The 22,474-nt window shown below is 45.3% G+C and overlaps 1 protein-coding gene across 3 annotated transcripts in view; it reads left to right on the top strand.

The window, feature by feature from the left end:
- The window catches only part of CAMK1D (calcium/calmodulin dependent protein kinase ID), a 483,186-nt gene extending 463,285 nt beyond the window's left edge, over positions 1–19,901 (top strand). Inside the window, exons 7-11 of one of the 3 annotated variants that reach the window (XM_014588391.2) lie at positions 6,000–6,112; positions 8,071–8,149; positions 14,826–14,913; positions 15,863–15,937; positions 18,958–19,901. In XM_014588391.2, coding sequence (XP_014443877.1) covers positions 6,000–6,112; positions 8,071–8,149; positions 14,826–14,913; positions 15,863–15,937; positions 18,958–19,050 — 448 coding nt within the window. In that variant the 3' untranslated portion in view covers positions 19,051–19,901. Of the gene's footprint in view, positions 1–5,999; positions 6,113–8,070; positions 8,150–14,825; positions 14,914–15,862; positions 15,985–18,957 lie in introns of all 3 variants that reach the window. The other 2 variants (XM_006150006.3, XM_006150007.3) reach the window with 2 other exon arrangements.
- The last annotated feature ends 2,573 nt before the right edge of the window (positions 19,902–22,474 follow it).

Here is a 22,474-nt window from a genome sequence, read left to right as displayed (position 1 = left end):
TACATAAAGCATGGGGATAGCAAGTGATCATTATTTGGAAATCCTTTCAGCAGCATCCATTTTTAAAGGGATGCAGATACATGGCCAAGGGCAAAGAGCTGGAAGAACGTAAGTTAATGTAGGATAATGACCATGAGAAATTCACAGGGCCTCTCAATAAGAGCTTTTATGCTATTATAGCATTTTAGTTTCCAAGAAAAACTGCCGAATCAGCCATGGTTGGCCATTGTCGATTTTCACATTTGTTTACATTAAAAGCCTTCTCCTTCATGGAAAACCTCCTCCTTTATGGAATGTGTCTATGCCCAGCAGTGGGGTTTTAAGTAACCTGAAGCACATTGTGCTCTCTCCACAAAGGCAGGCCAGTTTGTTCTCCTCATTCCCACCATCTCCTGTGGGAGAAGATGTGCAGGAGGGGTTGGGTTAGGTGGGAACTTTGAGGTCTCCCTGGGTCAGGGCAGTGGTAGGCTCTCCTGCATCCTAGGCCTTTATCTCTGCTTCAGAGCCCAGTAGCTGTGAGGAAGCCTCTTTCTAAAGAATTATGTTCATTCTTATGTACATTTCTCCAACATCTGCACAGGGCAGGCCTGGCCTAGGCACTGAGAATCCAAAGACCACAGTAAGACATGGCTCTAGCTTTAGCTGTTTGGGAATAGTCAGAGCTGTGTGCAGCATAGGAAGTGGCTCCAATATGCTCTGTCCACTGCGGTTGGAACCACATTGTGGAGCACCTGCCCCACCCAGCAGGGAGGGACAAGGTCTTCTTACTAACACCCCAGCCAGTCTTCAAGGGTGTGCCAGAGTCAGGGAGAGGGGCTTGGGGAGGGTAGCCCAGGGAAAGTGCATAGCTTCACCTTGGTCCAGAACCAAGAAGTTCCTGTGCTCAGAAAACCAGCTCAGATGAGGGTGGGAAGGCAGGGTTCTCTCACAGGGATCTACTTGTAGATGAAGAGGTGAGTAGAGCAAACCAATAACCTATATAGAGATAGCAAATTCAAGACTGAAGGGTGGGCTGGCCCAGTAGCACAGCAATTACGCACCACATAGAGGAAGCTGGATCCTACATGGCCATCCGGGGCTTAAGTCCCAGCCACAGTAGCTTTAAAAATACACCAGGCCACATGAACACATGCCTAGGATCCTGCTGGGGTGGAAAATAGGAGGAAAAAGGATTGCACTGTGACCAGACCCTCTTAGGGGTGCCCTCCGACACACACATGCACACACACACACACACACACACACACACCCTCTAGCATTAAAATAAAACACCAAAGTGGGAGCTTCAGTTCACAAGTCTCCTTATCTTTATGGAAGAAGCAAAGTAGTTAAAAACACCAACTCAAAATCAAAGAGAATAAGCTCAAGTCCTGACTTTACTGCACTGTTTCTTTGTCTTTAAAATGAGGATTGTAATCAGGGTATTTAAAAGCTCATGGGAAATGCATATTATAAAAAAAAAAAAGGTGCTTGAATTTCAAAATTGTTTGCACCAAAGCAGACTCATCATTTAATTCTACTTTTCCATGAACTCTTTGAAGTCCTCTTGTACAAGGACTGTATGTAAAGGTGTAATGTGAGAGAACCACAAGGAATAGCTCTGAGCCCCTGGCTTTGTGGCAGCTGAGCTGGAGACCTAAGGGGATGAGGAAGGGAGGAAACATTACCAGAATCACAGAGAGAGGGTCCAGGTCAGTGTGTTCCCTTGAGATGAGCAATAGCCTTCAGTCATTCAAGATGTATGACCAGCCTGAGAGCTGGAAGGGCAAACCTATATCCTCCGAATACGCAATATGGGCATGGCGCGGTGATAATACAGAGGTTAGAGCCCTTTATAGCAACTGGTACTCAAGGTTGAAAATTTTTCTTTTCATCCTATAATGAGAGCAGGCTATGCTGTCCTCAACTTCTCCTTTGGCACTATCTCCCTTGGGGTCCCCATTAGCTGACCCTCACTGATGCCAGTCCTTGTTCTTCTGTCCTTACGTATAGAACAGCCTGCAGGACACAGAGCAGAATGGAGAGCAGCTCTAATGGCTGATAGAACATGTGTGGGACATGCACCTCCTGGGAGGGTAAGGCTGAGCGGGATAACACAGCCAAGCTCTGAGTATAGTCCACGTATGTGCCCAGTCAATGCTAAGCTACAGAAGCAAAGTAGACTCTCAAAGTGTGTTTGCTTAAGTGTGACACAGGCAAGCTGAGAGTTAAACTGAATAGCAGACTGGAAGGTGTAAGGGTTCTTCCTGGAAGTAGTCCCAAGCCTGGAATGGGGGCAATGGGAGGGTCCTTTGACTATGGATTGCATTTATTAGGCAGGACAATTGTTGGACTGGGAAATTCAGATGTTTTTCTGAACTGTGCCCATTTAGACCTAGGATCTTTAGAATGGCTTTATCATCTGTGAATATTCAGGTGATATAACTTGTGGATTTTTTAAGGGTTTGATATGTAAAACAAGCTGACTTCTGGAAATTAACAAGGAGCAGAGGAATTATAAGTATAACCAGGCAACTTGTGACCACAGGAGCCCCACCTTCCAAATGTGAAGATAAACACCCTAAAGTTGTTATATTTCTCCTCTTTGGTTGCCTCCACACAAACCTGCTAAGGGATAGCCTGGCCAGGTGGCCCCCTATCACATTTTCAGATCTGAGGAAGATTTTACATCCCCTGTTTGCCATTCTGTTCTTTTCTGATTCTTAATATAAAATCCCTTTTCAGGCCAGCAGGTGGTGCAGAGGTTTAGGCAGCTGGACCCCACATGGCTGACTAAGTGGTTCGAGTCCGCAACCTGGCAGCTTGAAAAACACATCCAGCACCTGTGCATGTGTACCCAGAATCCTGAGGAGAGAATGGAAGAGAAGGGACTATGGCATGGCCATCCCCGCTGGGGAGTGATTTCTCACTTTCCCTCTCACTGTCTTTCTTGGTGAGCACACATGCCCTAAGGCAAAAACCTTAGAAAAAAAATTTTTTTAATAATTATTTTATTTAACTTTATTTATTTATTTATTTTTATTTGACCAGAGAGAGACAGAGTGAGAGAGAGAAAGAGAGAGGGAAAGTGAGAAAGAAGCCGCCAGGTCTGGGACTCGAACTGCCATTGGCTATGTGGGAGTCTAGCGCCCTTAACCACCCTGCCACCTGCCAGCCCCAACTTTGAACCTTTTAACGTGTACACTTGGGTGGTCCCTTTTCGTTCTTGTGTTTTTGTTTTTTTTTTTAAGTTTTAATTTTATTTTTTATTCCTGATAGAGCACATGCTTAGTGAGAGTGAGGCCGAGAGAGAGCATAAGAGACAGAGACAGAAGGGTGAGCATCCTCCACAGGGCCTGGTCATGCCACAATCTCCTCCTCCAACCCCTTGGATCCTGAGCTTTCATGCTTGTGACTAGTGTATTTCAGGCTGACCAGGCTGAGATTCAAAGCATAGTTGCCATGTGGGATCCGGCTTCTGAGCAGTGCATTGCTGAGCCCAGAGCCAGCCCCAAATTCTCTTTCTTAATTTTAGCTTAAATAGACTCCATGCTAGATGCATTTCTTTTTCTTCCATCCTCAGTTCAGCTGCAAAAACACAGTACATAGTCTATAGGGGGGGAAAAAAAGAGCTAACACCAGAAGAAAAAAATTGGAATATACATTAAGAAAATTGGCACCAAAAAATAAATCTTTCTCGGAATTTTCTTAACTTTTTTCCCTTGAATATAAAGCCAAACCATGAAGTAAAAAACATGCTTGGTTGTTCATAAACAAAAACCACACATATCTAAAATTTAGGTTTTTTTCTTGAAAGCAGACTAACATTTTGTTCTGTCTGCTTTTCCTAATATGCACATTTCATTTGACCCAAACCTTCATTATAGGAAAAATTTACATATCCATCTCCTGGCTCTAGGGTTTCCTTGGGCAGTGAAGTATGTGTCTGGTGGTTTCAGAGGCATGGGCTCTTACTCATGTCTCCAAAAGCAGCAAATCTTGAAAAAGAAAAATTTCCAGGCACTGAGCCCCTAAAACAACCTTGTGAGGATAGATGTTTTTGAATCTTAGGGACCCACAGAATGTCTTACAGCCTTTAGGAACATCATTAACCATCCCCCTCCCCCTGCAGTGGCTGCTTGTGATAGGCCTCTAGCGGCAGAACTATTGGAGAATGGCGGTGCCAAGGCTGTGCTGCTAACTTTTATTACAGTTCCTGCTTGCCGACCACCTAATCCCTTGCAGGCTTTCAGTCCGTTGGTCCCTGTTCATTTGTCCTCATTAAACTGCTCTGTAAGCAGTAACTGTGCTTGAACATCGGTGGGCTGTGTGGGACAATTCAGAGCTCATTGAGGAGCAGAACTCCCACTGTGGTTGCCCCTGTGCCCACTGCCCCCCCCACCCCCACCCCACCTCCACCATCTGCGTTTATTGCAGCCCCAGAGTGAGTTCTGTGCCATCCAGCTTTGCACCTGGCCTTCCAGAAGGGAGTGCTGCTTTCCCCTGCCCTGAATTACACACAGCTGCAGCCTCAATCCACCTCTTCCAGGCTGTGCAGTCCCAATCCGGGCCTTCCAGGGCTTTCGTGGGTTTCAAGCAGGTTGTAGGCCTTCTCCTAAGTGTTTTCCAGTCAAACAAATTGGGAGTCAGGAGTCACCGAACCACAGCATCTTAAAGCCTGTAAGAGTATTAGGAATTTTCTAGTTTAGCCCTCTGCTTTTTCTTTTTTCTTATTTAAATGCCATCATTATAGATGTCTGTAACACAGTATGTTTTTTTTTCTTTTTTTGAAGAGGTTTTTGCTGTAGGGCATGTGCACTCACCAGACAGACAGAGAGACAGAGAGACAGAAAGTGAGAAATCACCCCCCAGGGCTGACCACACCACAATCCCTTCTCCTCCATTCTCCTCTCGGGATCTTGGGCATGCACACACACATGCCCAGTGTGAGTTTTAAACCACCGGGTCCAGGACTCGAACCATGGTCGACTACATGGGAGTCTAGTGACATAACCATTACGCTAACTGCTGGTCCCAATATGGTTTTTCAATGTATGCATGTAACATGTGAGAATCAAATCAAGGATGTTACCATATACATCATTTTCAACAGAGAATCTTACATTCTTTTTTCCATTTTAATCAAATTTTGGTCCAAAGAAAAAGAGGCATCGAATGATACACTAATGGTAAAGGTGGCATTAGAGCCGATAGCATAACTGGAATGGACATCCATGACTTAGGGAATTAAGTGTATTCGGTATGTCTAATCAAAATTTCTACTCCTATTACGTTTGTCAGATGACTTCCTGGCCGTCTAGAGCTATGGGTTATTTTTACCAATATCCTAATATGATCTTCTTAAAATCAGCTTTGAAATGAGTCAGTGAAAAAATGGATGGTGTTATGATATTAGAGTCTTATAACTTGTGCCAACTCCTGGTGGTACTTATGGCTTGTTAATGGACAAAACTCTATCCTTCCAAATTACCCAGTGTGGGTATGGTAGGGTGATAATATGCAGGTTAGGGCTCCTCCTGGCAACTGGTGCTCAAGGCTGTAAAATTTCCTTTTCATCCTATGATGATTTCTTAAGTAGAAGAACCTGGAAAGTCCTGAAATGTATATTAAACTTATATTTTGTTTTGTTCTTTCCACCAACTCATCATCTTCAGGACATTATTATAGACAATAAGATCAGTAGCATTTATGCACAGAAGGCTTAATTGGTAGGTTTTAAGAGTGTATGGGACTCTCTGATTAATAATTTATCATAAATATATGTATTTGCCTTTGATCACTTCCGAAGTTAACCTTTTTTCACTATCACTACATCTCAGTTTTACTTCTGTGATTCCTGTGCCCATCAAATGTGTGTCGCTTTCCTGAGATTATATTTGTGGCACACACAGTACAGGCTTTCTTAACTCAATTGATAGTGCCTCTTCCCTCCAGGCCGTGTGTAATATTACCACATAGATATGCAGACATTTCAGATTTTGCACCATATTTTCTTCCAGACTCTGTGGCTACCCTCCTTTTTATGATGAAAATGACTCCAAGCTCTTCGAACAGATCCTCAAGGCAGAATATGAATTTGACTCTCCATACTGGGATGACATCTCTGATTCTGGTAGGTCTCCACTTGCAGTTCCCAGTGGGTGGTCCCTGTGCTGCTTCTACCCAGACCACCTGACGCTCACAGGCCCAAGAGACCCTGTGGGGTCATAATGGTCCTGAGTACCTATCTTAGTCCATTCAGGCCATTACAACAAAAAGAGCATAGACTGGGAAGTTTAAACAATAAATATTTCTTTTTCACAGTTCTGGAAGCTAGGAAGTTCCAACATCAAGGCACTGGCAAACTTGATGTCAGGGGAAGTCCTGCTGCTAGTTCATAGGCTGCTGTCTTTCTGCTGTATCCTCACATGGCAGAAGGAGTGTGACAGCTTTCCGGGGTCCCTTTTGTAAGGACACTAATCTCATTTATGAAGACTCCACCCTCATGACCTAATCATCTTCAAAGGCCCCACTTTCTAATACCATCGCCCTGGGGCCTAGGATTTCAACATATGAATTTTGGGGGAACACATGCATTCAATGCAAAGATATTGGGTTGTCTAGAAAGTGACTTTCCCGACAACCTAACAGCTCCTGAGGAAGCTTTACGAGCTCCATATTTGTACTTGACTTGCTAAGTGGAGGGCAGGCTTGAGACATCGAGCCTGAGCCAGGCCAAGGGACAGACAGCCACTCCTCCACCTCTCCTCTCCAGCCCCTGATCTGCGTGATCTGGGAGTGAACCAACATTAACTAGCATTTGTAGAGTGCTGATTATATGCTGAACACTAGAAGCTCTAAACATGGGCTAACTCACTCAGCCCTCAGGATAGACTATTAGCTCTGTGTTTCCATTCTCCCCATTTGACAGATGAGGCCCCAGAAGGTGAAATAACTTGACCAGAATCACAGATAGTAAGTGACAGAGATGGGACTTAAACCCAAGCACTTCTTTCAAAGCCTACATCTTAGCTATGATGCCACACTGAAATATCCCAGGAAAATTCACCATTCCTTCCTGAGGGGTGAACCTCAAGATCATGGACCATGTAAATTGGCCTTGGAAATTCCTCTGGACCTCAGTGTCCTCAGTGAGCAAATAATAATCTACCTACCACATAGAGTAGCAGAGGATGAAATGAGCTACTGAATGGGGCAGTACTTTGTAGTCTCTGATGAGCTATTCGAATAGAGCATTTTATTATTGATGTTAGTTCTTCCTAACTGGAAACATCTTGCTTCCTCAATCTTCCAAAACCCCACCTGGAATAAAGTTCTGTAAAGCTTATAAGAAGGAGCTGTGTGGGGAATATTTTTCTTCTTAGCTAGGAAGGGCACAAGTGTCCCCAGAAGCCCTGTGCTAAGGGCAGTGAACTGACACATTCTGCAGAGAGATGGGTTTTAACATACCTCACTGTATCATCTTTTGGTTTAGTAACCCAATCCCTCAGGATCCCAGTGTCTAGCTTCTGGATCATGGGGCTGCCACTCACTCTCCTCTCCAAGCAGGGCACATCTTACTGCCTTATAGCTTCCTACTCACTGGTTTGCATGTAATAGTCTGAGTGGGCTGCAGTGGTGCTCTCTGGGTACTTGGTCGCTATAGTACCTGGCAGGCTCAGCAGGCATCAGTGGTTTTGGTTGAATCCACCATGTTTAACACTTGGGAAGGACATTGCCCAAACAGCTCTCAAAGGCAGTGGGGAACTGAATAGAGCCACACGATTATGAAGACATTTTCTCATTTCTGAGTCAAATGGGTCACAGCTACTCAAGAGAAGGGACTGACAGAAGTCAGGTCCCAGCTCAGCTTCGTCGCCCCCCTCATTCACCAGCTAGTCCTTGGAGTCCCAAGTCTTGCCTTTCTTTTTTCCCAAATGGTGGTACCTGTTTCCATGGTTCAGTAGGGTCCAGGAAGGGCTGGTCATATTCTCTGTGCTACATACAATACCCCTAAAGACCTGGTAGAGTCCTACTGTATCATCTCAAGCCACAAAGTGATTCCTTCCCTTGTGCTTTCTTCTTGAACAGCAAAAGACTTCATTCGGAATCTGATGGAGAAAGACCCAAACAAAAGATACACATGTGAGCAGGCAGCTCGGCACCCCTGGTAAGCAAAATCGCCCACTCTGAGGACCTTGTCGCCGAAGGCCTCCATTAGTTAAGTGTTCTTTATGAAGTCCACATAGGAGCTAACTTCATGTCATCTGGCCAGTGGCTTTACGCCTCTCCCCAAGCCAACAGTGAACTCATTTGTGTCCTGAGGACACAGTGTTCTCAATGTAGTCAGGAGAAGTTAAGTATGCCAGAGAGAGCCTTTTCAGCTTCCAGAACCTTTTTAAGGATCATTTTTATCGAAGATCATAATTACCCAAGAAGGCATTAAAATTGGTGTTTGATTACTCAGTTGTTCAATTAATTGAAATTATGTATTTTTCCTTTTAAAAAAATTTCCCCTGTAGGTTGTGTATCCTCATCAGAGAGAGAGATAGAGGGGGAGAAAGAGAGAGAAAGAAATCACCCCAGGGGAGATGGCCACTCGATAGTCCCTTCTCCATTCTCCTTTCGGGATTCTGGACATACATGCACAAGTGCTCTGCATGTTACGAGTTACCAGGTCCAGGACCCAAACCATGCACTTGGCCGTGTGGGATCGAACCATCTTAACCACCATGCCACTGGTTGGCCCGTAGCTTTATCTTTATTGTCACATACTTTGAACCACTGTGCAGCATGACTTATTGAAGAATATCGAAATAATGTATAATCAAACTGTCTACTTCTTCAGGCCCACTTCACTCCAAGTCCTGGCTTCACCACAGGTGGAACATTCCTTATCGAAAATGCTTAGGACCAGAAGTGCTACTGATTTTGGATTTTTATGAATTTGAAATATTTACATATACCTAGTGAGATATCTTGGGCATGGGGCCCAAGTCCAAACAGGAAATTCATTTATGTTTCATATATATTTTATGCACATAGCCTGAAAGTAACTTACTGCAATGTTTTTATATTGCAGTGTTTTGACTGCAACTCATCACATGGGGTCAGATGTGCAATTTTCCACTTGTGGCACCTTATCAGAACTCAAAACATTTTGGACTTTAGAGCATTTCGGATTTCAGATTTCTACATTAGGGATATACTTATGTGGACAAGCTTCAGCAATATATATCCTATTGGGTTTTTCTTTCTTTCTTTTTTTTTTTTTTTTTAGAGTTTTTTGCTATAGGGCATGTGCACTCTCTGGAAAGACAGAGAGAGACAGAGAGACAGAAAGCAAGAAATCATCCCCCAGGGGGGATGGCCACACTGCAATCCCTTCTCCTCCATTCTCCTCTTGGGACCTTGGGCACGCATGCACATGCGCCCAGCGTGAGTTTAAGCCACCGGTTTCAGGACTCAAACTGTGATCAACTACATGGGAGTCCAGCGACATAGCCATTACGCTAACTGCTGGTCCTCTATTGGGGTTTTTGAGGGTCAAATGCAATAATATATGAAACAAAGAAGAAGCACACTTGCTACCTAATACTTCTCCAGTATATACAAGTTACCATTTGGGGGGACTTTTTTTTACTGCACTCAGGAATTTATACTTTTCCCTGGGGCAGTGGGCCTATGACAGACCAGGATGACCAGATCTGATTTGAGAAAACCCAGTCTGGCTGCAGAATAGGGGATGAGTGGTAGGAGATGGGTGGGGAGTGCGGCAGGCAGGTGCAAACTAGAGGTGCAGAGGAACCTGACCCAGAGAAGGATGAGAGTGGCCTGCCTATGGCAGCGCAACAGGGATGGAGCAGGGGGAGAGGACTATAGACAGACACTCCAGGGTGCACAAGCTACAGGCATTGGTCTGAGGAAGAGAGGTCTAAGATAATCCCAGGTTTCCAACAGGGGGAGCAGGGAGGATGGTTGTGCTGGGAGGAGAAGCATGCTTCGGTGGGAAGAAGCAGTTCAGCTTTGGGCATGCCAAACTGGAAGTGCTACTGACTGGCCAAGGCATGCGGCAGGTGCTCTGCTGAATGAGTAGAGAGCTCAGGAAGGAGGTCAAGATAGACACAAAGACTTCAGAGTCATCAGCCTGTGAAATGTTGCAAGATGTATTAGCCCATGAGCTGTATCAGCAAATGCCTTCCAAGGTGGTTTTTTTCCATTGCTTTATCATTTGTGTGTATGTGTGTGTGTGTGTGTGTGTGTGTGTGTGTGTACATTTCAAAATTCCCCGGAAGTTAAACACTGGAAAATGATAAACTGTGTGTGTGTGTGTGTGTGTGTGTGTGTGTGCGTGTGTGTACATTTCAAAATTCCCCGGAAGTTAAACACTGGAAAATGGTAAACAATGAATGAATTTGACTCAAGCATCACTGAAACTTCCTGTTTGCCTGCATTTATGATACACTTGTCTCTTTTAAATAAAATTGCCTGAGTAAAGGCAAGCACAGCTCCAACTGGGAGCTGGCAGGAAGCAGAGCAACTACTCTAGTGGAGCGTAGCTGTGCCAGCATCACCATCCTGAAAACTGTGGTGTCAGCAGATTTGTTATGCCCAGAGATCATCACCCGTTACTCTGCACTTGCTCTTCCCACTTAGTCAAGGCTAGGAGAGGCCTCAGAAATCACAGACAAAGCTTTCCTTAGCCTCTCACAGACCACTCCAGGCAGGAGAGAGCTCTTTTCAAAGCTCTCCATGTAGGATACAGTTGGCCTTTCTTAACCTGTTGTTTCTAAGTCCCTCTCATTTGAGTTTTGCCTTTCCCTTGATGGTGCATGGTCAGGAACCAGCAGGCTGCTGGCTGCTGCCCATGGAGTAGGGAGCAGTAGGTGGCAGAGTGGGGACTAATTTCCCATGACAGGGAAGCACCTTGCCAGAGCTCATTCATTGGGTTCAGATTGTTCTAACATTGATCTCCAGTTTCATTGATTAGCAAACTGAAATGATGAGAGAGAGGGACTGAAATTTATTTTAAGAAATTAAGGTGTTGACACATGATTTCAGAGGTTGGCACATCCAAACTCCGATGTTGCAACTTATGTCCAAAGACAGTCCAGAGACAGAATTTCTTCATCCTCTTTTTTCTTAAGGCCTTCAACTGATTGGATGAAGGTCATCCACATGATGGACACTAATCTGCTCTACTCAAAGTCTACTGATTATAACGTTAATCTCATATCAGAAATGCTTTCCCAGGCTAGCTGGTGGTATGGTGGTTAAGATCCCACATTGGGGACCAGCAGTTGGCGTAATGGCTATGTCATTGGACTTCCATGTAGTTGACCACGGTTTGAGTCCCAGACCCAGTGGCTTAAACTCATGCTGGGTGTGTGTGTGTATACGTGGCTAAGATCCTGAGAGGAGAATGAGGAGATGGGATTGTGGCATGGCCATCCCCCTTGGGGGGTGATTTCTCGCTTTCTGTCTCTCTCTTGTCTTCCTGGTGAGCACATGCACCCAATAGCAATAACCTCTCAAAAAAAGAAAAAAAAAAATGATTCCCACATTGGCCGACTGCGTGGTTTGAGGCCCAGACTTGACAGCTTGAGTAGCAGCCAGGCACATGTGCCCAAAATCCTGAGTGTTGGCCATCTACCATGAGGGGTGATGTCTCACTTTCCTTCACTCTTTTTCTGTCTGTATCCTCATTCTTTTTCTGTTCTCACTCTTTTTCCCTCCCTCTTTTTCTATATGCAAGTGCATGTACCCTATAGTAAAAACTGGAAGGGGGAGGAAAAAATGAACAACTTTCTCAGAAACATCCAGACCAGTGTTTGATTAAATATTTGAGTACAGTGGCCTAGCTGAGTCAGTGTGATGGTTAATAAAATTAATTTTATTAATCATGGTTGAGCTGGGAGTTCTTTCTCTCTCTCTCTCTCTCTCTCTCTCTCTCTCTCTTCCTTTTTCTCTTTCTCTCTCTCTCTGGAGAGTTTATCTGTCCTCTGGCAATAAAAAAAGGGGGAAAAGATGCAATATCAGAGCTGTGGAAGTGGAATAGACCAAACAAACAAACAAACAAAAAAATACCAAAGGCGAGGAGAGATGTGCTGATCCTCTGTGAGCAGAGAAGGGTAGTAAGAGGTGGGAACAGTGTGATTATGGAAATGCCATCTTCATGGTTAATGGAGGGGCTAAAACATGAGTGAAGTATGTCTACCTTTATGTGTGACTGTACAGATTTTAAAAAGAAATTCTTCGGGCTCAGAAGCATTGGCTGATTGCTAGGACAATCTAAATGACTTCTAATTTTAAGATTCTCCACCTCCAGTTTTGTCGATGAATAATGCTGAAAGTAGCACCGAGCACTAGGGGGTCATGTGTTGTTATTGCCAACTTCCTAGCTTATTGTGAGTGGCAGCTATAGCCCTTGTCATTGTGATGCCCATTTGTGGCACTGTGTGGCCCAAAGTGGCTATACCTGCTGCCCCCACCCCATCCCCGAAGAAAAAAGGCTGCTGAACAGGAAGCCCCTGAGCCACCTCCTTCCCAGCTTGACTCTTAGCTGCAGTACAGTCTGGGACTATGAGAAGTGAGCAGGAAACTTTCCTCAAGTAACTGAAAATTTGCATCTTTCTTGCATCTGAGCCCATATTAACCTGCAGAAAAGGCAGGAAAGGCAGAGTTCAGTCGACGTGCCCGGGGCTCAAAGTTTTTGAGACCACACTGTCGACAGGTAGGCGGGCCAGGTCCGGGGTCTCTCTGACCTCCTCATAGGCCTGTTTGGTTCAGAGCCCGGCTCTGCACCGCTCAGCCTGAGGAGCTGCATACTTCCTACCACTTGGGCCCCTAAACCTGTTGGAACTGGCAACCTTTTCTGAGGAGGGAGCTTTTGAAAATGGTTCAAGAGCTACCACACCCATGAATGAGAACTCTCGGAGAAAAAGCTTTATAGAATGTCTGTGGTTCCCAAGCCCCCTCTTGTTCCATACGCATTTGCCCCTTCACATGCCCTTTTTCTGTTTTACTGACATGTGTCTGGGGCAAGGGGGCAATTGACAGTTGTCAGAGTTGGAAACCTGGTTTGCTTCTGTTACTATTGGAGCATCCTCTTGGCTATGTGTTCAGCCCAGCTGGGAAAAGAAAGGACTATATTTGGGGGGAAGTTGCTTTTAGCTGGGAATACCACACAAGGTTCTAAACTTAGACCAGCCTAACATAGACTTCATGTCTAGTCTGTCAACCATGCTTGTAACTCTAAAGTGAAAGAAAGGCTCATGGCATGAGTTCTTATCGGAGTAAGCCCTGAACTTGTTCCTTTCATTTCCCAAAGTGGGTAAATAACAGTCTATGGCATCTAGGCTCTTTTGTGTCCAGGGCAGTTGGGGTCCAGGAGCTGAGAGGTTTCCTCACTTGCTAGTTACCTTCCAACCAGAAGGGAAAGTCCCTGACTCTGGCATCTGCCCCAGAACTTTTTCATGATTCAAGAAATTCTTTCTTGGGCATCATCACATACCAACCTAGAATGTAGAAGTTTGGTGCTAAAGAAAGGGAAAACAGAAACACCAAAGCCCAGAAAAGACCGGGAGCAGAACAGTTTCCTCTGACAGGTGGGAAGACCAGGGAGCTGGTGGGAGGACAGACGCTGGTATGGTCATGAAAGATGTACATGAGAGAAGAATGAGCTGTGATCCACCCCATATAGCTCACAAACCTGGAGGTGGTAAGGTAGAAGAGAAAAGAAAGCAGGTAGTAGGGACCAGTAGATGGCATAATGGCTATGTTGCTGGACTCCTACATGGCTGACTGTGGTTCTAGTCCCGGACCCGGTGGCTTGAAATTCATGCCAGGCGCATGTGCAAGCATGCCCAAAATCCCAAGAGGAGAATGGAGGAGAGGGACTGTGGCATGGCCATACCCTCTGGAGGTAATTTCTCACTTTCTCTCTATCTCTGTCTCTCTGGCAATCGCACATGCCCTATAGCAAAAAAATCTCTCTTAAAAAAAGAAAATAAAAAAAGTGGAGGGAGAAAAGACAGATGAGAGGAGCTCTCAGGAACAGCAAAACCTAAATAAAAGATTGCCCAAGACTGACCAGAACCCAGTTGAGAACTTCCTGGAAAATGCAGGGTAGAGGATTCACTGGGGACACACATGGGGGGCTGTGCTGAGCTGGGAGTCCTCTTTCCAGGCACAGAGAAGATGAGGGATTCAGGGTTCGTGGCAGTGCTGAGCAGGATGTTGTGGAACTCAGCTTGGCTGGGATGGGGCCAGGAGGGAGCTGAGAGCCCAGGGATGTGAGCAGTGCCCACCGTCAGAGGGCCTGGGAGAACAGACAGTGGGGGCCTTGGGTGTGAGAAAGCCAAGAAGCAAGGCCAGGAATGGGGTTGTGGTGGGCAGACCAGTCAGGGAACAGGTGGGAAACCTCCGAGGTACAGCGCTGAGGGACAGTGCTGCAGGTTGGAGACAGAGCAGGGTAGCAGAAAAGGAAAAGGATGGGAGATTGAACTCCAGTCACCTTGTCATTGTGGATCTGATATTGCAGGAATTGTAGTTTGAAAGGGGAAAAGATGAGAGGTAGGTAGTGCGGTCCACCAGGAGGGTGTTGGCAGATCCTGGAAGGGTACGGAGCACAGAAGGTGACTAGACTCTGGAGGGATGCTGGCGGACTGTGTGGGCTTGGGGAACAGCAGTGATACGAGCAGCATGGAAGGGCAGTGGCAGGTTCCCTTCTCACTATCCTCAGCCGTCCTGAGGATAGAATGAGGCTTCCCAGGGACTGCAACTTGGGACCCAGCACCTGAGCCCCCAGAAACCCTTTTGAAGGAGCATCTTTGCCTATGTTTCAGGATTGCTGGTGACACAGCCCTCAACAAAAACATCCACGAGTCTGTCAGTGCCCAGATCCGGAAGAACTTCGCAAAAAGCAAATGGAGAGTAAGTCACGAGTTCTTTCTCAGGGGATTTAACCACTGTCATAAAACTTGCTCTACAGCTTGAGCATTTCTTATTTCTAAAGGTCACTGCTTCCCAAGTCTAGATGAAAATCCTCAGAACCTCCCCCAAATAATTTTGCTAATTTTAACCGAGAATGATTAAGACTTGGAGAGAATATCATGATGTGAGAGGGATCAAATACATGATTAAACGTTCCCCCCTGGGGTTCAAAAATAGCAATAGCACCGGTTCTTACCCATTTGCTAGTTGTTAAGTAATGTAATCCCCTTTGCCTTTCTTCACTTTGCCAGAACGTTGGATAGTTGACCTTTAATTACAGTGAGATGGAGAGGAGGAAAAAACAGGAGATCTGAATTGACTTCATCAATATTTCCTGGTAACAGTTTGACAGATTTAAACCATAGAAGTTTTATGATCCCATTGATTACCTAAACTCTGGGTTCTATTCAGTGTGGCTGATGAACAGCTGCTTATTCTTCCATGACAGCCAACAGTGAGAGGCCATATGGAAATGAAATCTATTCCACTGACCTTTATTCAGAGGAAATGCTACTATATAGGATTAAAGTACAAATAATAGGAAAATAAAAACTATTTTAAAACATTACATTTTATGTATTATGCTATAATGTGCTTTTTATTCTAAAAGTCATTTCTCTTAAATTATGAAAAAAATTGTTTATATTCATTCTTTATATTTATGCTGTAGAAGAAACTATTCATTTAGATCTCCAAAATACATTTTGGTGGGAAGGGAGTTAATGAATGCACTGCTTTTGGGAGAAGGGGCAATATAAGTTTTTATCCCAGAGGTTCATGAGAATGTCTTAAGAAGTCTGAAATGCTTAAGATAACAATAGGACACAGTCAGAATGGTTTCTAATTAGCTGGAATATTTTGTCTACTTTTTCCCTTTCTTAAATTTCAGCAAGCGTTTAATGCCACAGCCGTCGTGAGACATATGAGAAAACTACACCTTGGCAGCAGCCTGGACAGTTCAAATGCAAGTGTTTCAAGCAACCTCAGTTTGGCCAGCCAAAAAGATTGTGCGTATGTAGCAAAAACAGAATTCTTCAGCTGGCATTTGTGTGTGTGTGTGTGTGTGTGTGTGTGTGTGTGTGTTTAGTGTTTTTCTAGGCAGGGACTTCCCAGGTTGCTATTCAGCCTCCAGAGAACTGGATCACAGGCTTGCACCACTGTGCCTAGCTTTTCAGTGTGGGCCAGGAATCAAACCCAGGCTTTCCATGTGGCCTCAGCTTCCCACATAGCAGTATTCGCCAGTGGGTTCTGCTAGTGCTGGGCCTTAAGCTGGCATTTAAGAGAAGCCCAAGGGGGACAGGAGGGAAATATCATTTGCCAAGAACCTACTATTTTCCAGACACTTGCTTTTTTTTTTTTTTTTTTTTGGGGGGTTTTGCTATAGGGCGCATGCACTCTCCAGACAGACAGAGAGAGACAGAGAGATAGAACGTGAGAAATCACCCCTCAAAGGGGATGGCCATGCCGCAATCCCTTCTCCTCCATTCTCCTCTCAGGATCTTGGGCGGGCACTCACGCACACACGCCCAGCATGAGTTTAAGCCACTGGGTCCAGGACTCAAACCATGGTCGACTACGTGGGAGTCCAGTGACATAGCCATTATGCTAACTGCTGGTCCCAGACACTTTCCTTTTTTTGAGAGAGAGATTATTGCTATAGGGTGTGTGTGCTTGCCAGAGAGACAGAAAGTGAGAAATCACCCCCCAGTGGGGATGATCACGCTGCAGTCCCTTATCCTCCATTCTCCTCTTGGCACGCACACATACATGCCCGGTGTGAGTTTTAAGTCACCAGGTCCGGGACTCAAACATGGTCATCTATGTGGTAGTCCAGCAACGTAACCAATAAGCCATCTGCTGGTCCTGACACTTTGAACACTTTATTCTATTTAATACTCACTGCAACCATAGGGCATTTTTTACAGATAATTTTTAAATGTAATCATTGAATACTCATACAACCCTAAGTATTATTCTTTCCATTTGTAGACGGAAAATCTGTGGCTCAAGTTCCACACAGCCATGTCTGTCTGGATAAAGGCCCAGATGCCCTGAGCTATCTCCTTCCCTCTGACATGTCTCTCACTGTGCAGGCACACTATGGATTGAGGAAGAGGTGGCAGAGACTCATGATGGCCTGATCTCACTGACTGTATATACACTGAATGTATATTTTTTTTTTTATGAAGATGATGATAATTTGAGCTCATGTATATGAAGCGTACTGGCTTTGCATTAAAACTGATAGTGATGGCATTTTATTATCTTTTATCTTTGTGTGGAATACTCCACCCTGTTGAGCACACACACTCCTCTTTCTCTCTCCCTCACCCCCCCCCCACATATTTATCTTTCTCTCATATTTAGATGTTCCAGTGTCCCCTTCCCACTTTAGAGCACTGGCCTGTGTCATCCCCTGCAGCCTTTATCTCCCTAACATAGAGCAACACTCTTCACCTCGGTCCTGGCCTGAGCATCACACACCTTCACATTTGGCCCAGAAATTAGTTCCCTGTCTCTGCAGAAAGTCATCGCATCTTATTCTGGAATATCCAGCCTTTAAATTTTTCCAGGATATCTCCATGAGCTTCCCTGACACTGTGGCACACCTCTGTAGACTCATGTTTATATTTCTACCCTCTAGTCAATGAGGCTGCAGGATTAGTGATGTTTTTAAAGACTTGACCAATGGCATTTACAGCAAAGGCCATCACAGACTTTTATTTTCAGTATCCCCCTCTGAGCACACAGTTTTCACGGGGGTATGTACACTACTGCAGTTATGCAGCAGCTGGTGCCTCCCACCCCAAGGCCTTCCAATGCCAATATACCCACTCGGGGAGGGTTTTAGTGCAGGCTGTTAAGGAACTTTTCTAGGCCAACTTGCTGCTAAGTTCACACAGGAATTGGTGAACGCCCTTGTTTCAGAGCCCTCTGTGTCACAAAACCCTTCTTAGCCAAAATACACCAACCAGGCAACACACCAACCAGGAGTCACAAGTGGGTATCGGATTCTTTAGTCAATCATAAAGTGCTTACTTCACAGAGCTGTCATAGGAAGTGGCTAATTCTTCAGCTGCCCCATAGCTTTGTGGTCAAGGGAACTAAATCCCACCTGGCTGACTGCAGTTTGAATCCTGGCTCTGATAGCTTGAAAAACACACCAAATGCATATGCATACATATCCAAAATCACAACAGCATGGAGAAATGAGGAGAAGGGATTACAGCATGACCACACCCTGTTGGGGATATTCTGTTCCTCAATCTCTCTCTCTCTCTTTCTCTCTGGAAAGTGCACACATCCTCTGGCAATTAAAATAAAAAAGAAGAAATGGTCAAGTTTTTTTTTTGTTTGTTTGTTTTTTGGGTTTTTTTTTTTTTACCAACAACTTGTATTTAGTATCTAGCCCCAGTGCCTTGTACATAGTAAATGCTCAGTAAAGGGAACCTATCATATCATGGTGGCTAACCCATGCAGTTTTCAAATACAAAGGAGTTGTAATCATGACTGGAAGATGACAGTTGAGACTAAGAATAGAACAGTGAGGGACCAGCAGTTAGCATAATGACTATGTCACTGGACTCCCAATGTAGTTAACCGCAGTTGGAGTCCCGGACTTGGTAGCTTAACTTTACACCAGGCGCATGTGCGTGTGTGCCCAGGATCCTGAGAGGAGAATGGAGGAGAAGGGATTGCAGCACAGCCATCCCCCCTGGGGGGTAATTTCTCACTTTCTGTCTCTCTGTCTCTCTCTGTCTTTCTGGCAAGTGCATACGCCCTATAGTGGGGATTAAAAAAAAAAAAAGAATAGAGCAGTGGACCCACTACACAGACTTTTCTACAGGTAGGTAAATGGAGAGTCCAGTGCCTAACAGTTTGGCTCCCCTCCAGCACAGTCCACCTGACACTCTAGTGGTAGGCAGTGAGGAGTGAATATTTGCTTCTGAAGGTCTAACTCTTGTGCCTGCTGTTCCCCTGCAGGTCTGGCACCTTCCACGCTCTGTAGTTTCATTTCTTCTTCGTCGGGGGTCTCAGGAGTCGGAGCTGAGCGGAGACCCAGGCCCACCACTGTGACGACAGTGCACACTGGAAGCAAGTGACTGGCTCTGGAGGTGGGGCCCGGGGGGCGGGGCCAGGGAAGGGGAGCCCTGGGGCGCCAGCACAGCGAGCCCCTCCAGCGAGCCCCCACCTTGCATGGTGCACCTTCCTGCATAGGACTGGAAGACAGAAGTTTTTTTATGGCCATATTTTATACTGCAATTCTGAAGTGTTCACTTCTCACAAACTGTACTGACTCAAGGGGGGCTGATTTAATAGGATCTGGTGCTGTATATATGAATCTTGCAAAGCTCTAAATGAATGGACCTTCTTGTTCCTCTCCCCCAACTCCATCATTCCCACTCTTCTCAGTGTAGGTAACCATCTATGGTGTATTTTTTCATTAATGACAAAAAAAAAAGGTTTCAACTGGATTATTTAAATATTGGTAAATACTGTGCATTAGGGTTTTTTTTTCCACTTTAACAAGTATGTTCTTTCAATCTGTATCTCTCAGTTACATTAACTATATATCTTTTGCTCTTCAATAGTTGTTTTATGTTAATCTTGGAGTTTTTTTTTTTTTCTCCAAAGGGAATTTAAAGGTATTTTTAAAAATTCTAATAAGAGGATCGAGATTCTGTCTCCAAGGCTAAGAGTGCACTTTACTTCTTTCCCTTCTCTTTTTTACCCCTTCCTCAGGAGGGCCAGCTCTCTAGTAAGACCACTCAGCAGTTCTGCAGGGCTGTCTTCTCTCCAGAGTCGTTTTGGGAGGGACCCTGCAAAAAACCTTTGCTAACAGCTTCTCCAGCAAACTCTATGCCCACTGGAGACCCAGGGCCTCTGGCCATTGGCAGTCAGAAATAAAGAAACTTGCTTCTCTGAGATCCAAGACTAAACCTCACAAGCTCAACTTGCTGTGCATGGGGTACCCACAAAGACATGATTTAAGAGTCCAGTCCAAAAGGAACAGCGCAGGTTGCCATTTTGTTTAAAGTGAACCCACACACAACTTCTCATGAGAGGTAACAAATGGAAGCGTATCCCAACTGTGCAGTTTTACAATTAAGCTCTCTCTTTTTCTCTCAGTGTTTTTAAAAATGCATTTCTAATCTTACACTTAAAATGGTCTCCAGCTCACACAAAGTGTTCCTCCACAATTATGCCCTATTCTTATATAAATACTATCCAAGGGAAGGGAGGGAAGTGACCTTGGAAAAGGATCCATTGGGGGTGGTAGGAATAGGTGACCTGCCAAGCAAGCAGGATAGATGGCCTAAGACCACCTCAGCCAGGCCCAGCTGGTGCTGGAAGCCATCCCTCTGATCAGGGGAAAGAAACTCAAAGACCTGTAATAGTAGGGTTACCAAACACCCCAATTTGCCTGGGATTGAGTAATTTTCTGAGATGAGGAACTTTTAGCACTAGAACCGGGAGTGAACTGAGCAAACCAGGCCACACCATTTACCAGCATGGTGGACAGGCGTGCAAGGGAGAACCAGTGTAGCATGAAGCCCAGGGAAACTTCTTTCCCAGGGCCTTCAAGGGGGCTCCCTAGAGCCAAGCAGGTGGCTCTGGATGCCAGCTCTGCAAAAGCCTTTCTTGGCTCTCATCCTCTTCAACGCCCTGAGTCAGAATGCTGCACAGTCAGCCTTGAGCCTGCCGAGAGTGTCCTGCTAGGTCTGCTTGATGGCAATGACTCTCCTGGCTGATGTCTTCTTCCCCAGCCCCTATAGTTGGCCAGTTGCAGAAGGTCCTGTTGGCCAAGACTTCTTTGGCACTTATACCTCTGCCTCTGTCGAGGCTGAATGTTTAGTGATGCCCCCGACCCTCCTCGACATAAACACATGTGCTCTCAGCAGCTCCATCCTGCCTCCACAAAGATGGCAGTGCAGGCATGGACAGGAGCAGCTGGCAAGATGGGCAGTTCATCCACCCTGTTCCCACATGTGTTGTAGGGACTCCCTGCCTGGCAGGAATCCCACACAGGTACATGAGTTGAAAATAAGCTATCACTCTTTAAAGTCTATAGGAAGCCTGGAAAAGTCTGTGAAATGACCATATCCCCAGTTAAGAAGTAAATGTCACCTGAGTTAGGTATGTATCAACCTTCCCCTTCAGAAGGACAATGCCATAAATATTAAAAACATTGCTTGAGAAAGCTGAGACGTCTCTCCGGGAGGTTCATTAGAAGGTTGCCTACTGACAATTTTCAGAGAAACATTTGAGTTCATACAGTGTAACAACAAAAAAGTCGATAGGATTTTGCAGGGGTGATAATTTACATGAATTTGGTACCTATAATGTATGCATGAACAGTCATTTGCATTTAGAAAGCAACATCTGAAAGGAAATGCTGTTATTGGCACTGAGAATATTTTCTGGAGCTGATAGATTGGGTGCAGGTTACATGCAAGTAGTTTGAAAGTGTCTCTTACCTGGAATGTGCAGAACAGCTCCAAGGCAAACCCTGCTATAGGGGCCATCTTTGCCATCAGTTCCTGGCTGTGGTTAACCTATAGCCAAGGTCTCAGTAACATAACACCAGGAGATGGTGACTGGTTTGGGCCCAATAGTAGGCATTCTGTTGAACAGGACATTAGGAAGTTCATACTGTCTTAATGCCACCAGACAGGTTATTTTCTATTGCTTTGGGCAGAGGAGAAAATACATACCGTGTTGAAGAAAAAGCCTTTGCTCTTTTGAGCTCCCTCGTGGTAAAAGGATTGAGGTTCTCTTCCAACCGCACTATTTGTTTTATTGCAAGACAGGAAGAGAACCCAGAATGCACCTTTCGTGAAGACCTGACAAAGGGGATGGCATTGTCCGATGGCCTCACTATATCAAATTCTGCAAGAAGCAGCTGAGCATTTAATACCTGCACTCAGTGTGCATGGCTGAGGCTCAGTGCACAGACCCATCTCAGGCCTCTCTCCTGACCCCAAGTCCCTTTGGCCTCTTTACCTCCTCAGAGCAAGTGGATTTTTCTCTCACTTGAATATTATTTTGAAAGAGTGCTTTAGAATGGTCTTTCCCACAGCTGCATTGCTTCCCTAACTTCATCTCATGAGTGAAGCAGTAAAAGAAGCTAAGGTTCATCTTGATCAGTGAGTGGGTGCCACACTTGGGCCCCGACAGGCCAGCAGCTTATCACTACTATTCAAGGTACCCTGGAGTCTGGGTGCTTGCTGTGTTCTCCTTGACCTGTTTTATACTGGGGCGGGGTGTGTGGTCGGAAATTGGAGCCTCCAATTAAAATGAGGCAAAGGCAGCTGGAGCTGAGAGGCAGGGCATGCCTTAGTCAAGTGCACACACTCATGAAAATCCCTTGAAGAAAGAGGAGGCTTCCAGGAGGTGGCCAGCAACTCCAGGGCTGCCTCTGGCTTCTGCTATAGACAGTGGCTGGTTTTCACCGCCTTCTACTGCCCCAACTCCATAGCAGAACAGCAAAAATCACATC

Source organism: Tupaia chinensis, unplaced genomic scaffold (genome assembly GCF_000334495.1).
Source record: "Tupaia chinensis unplaced genomic scaffold, TupChi_1.0 Scaffold000275_1, whole genome shotgun sequence".
In the NCBI taxonomy this organism is placed as follows: domain Eukaryota; kingdom Metazoa; phylum Chordata; class Mammalia; order Scandentia; family Tupaiidae; genus Tupaia; species Tupaia belangeri.
Note: the sequence above shows the minus strand (reverse complement) of the source record. Positions and strands in the feature narration are given on the sequence as shown.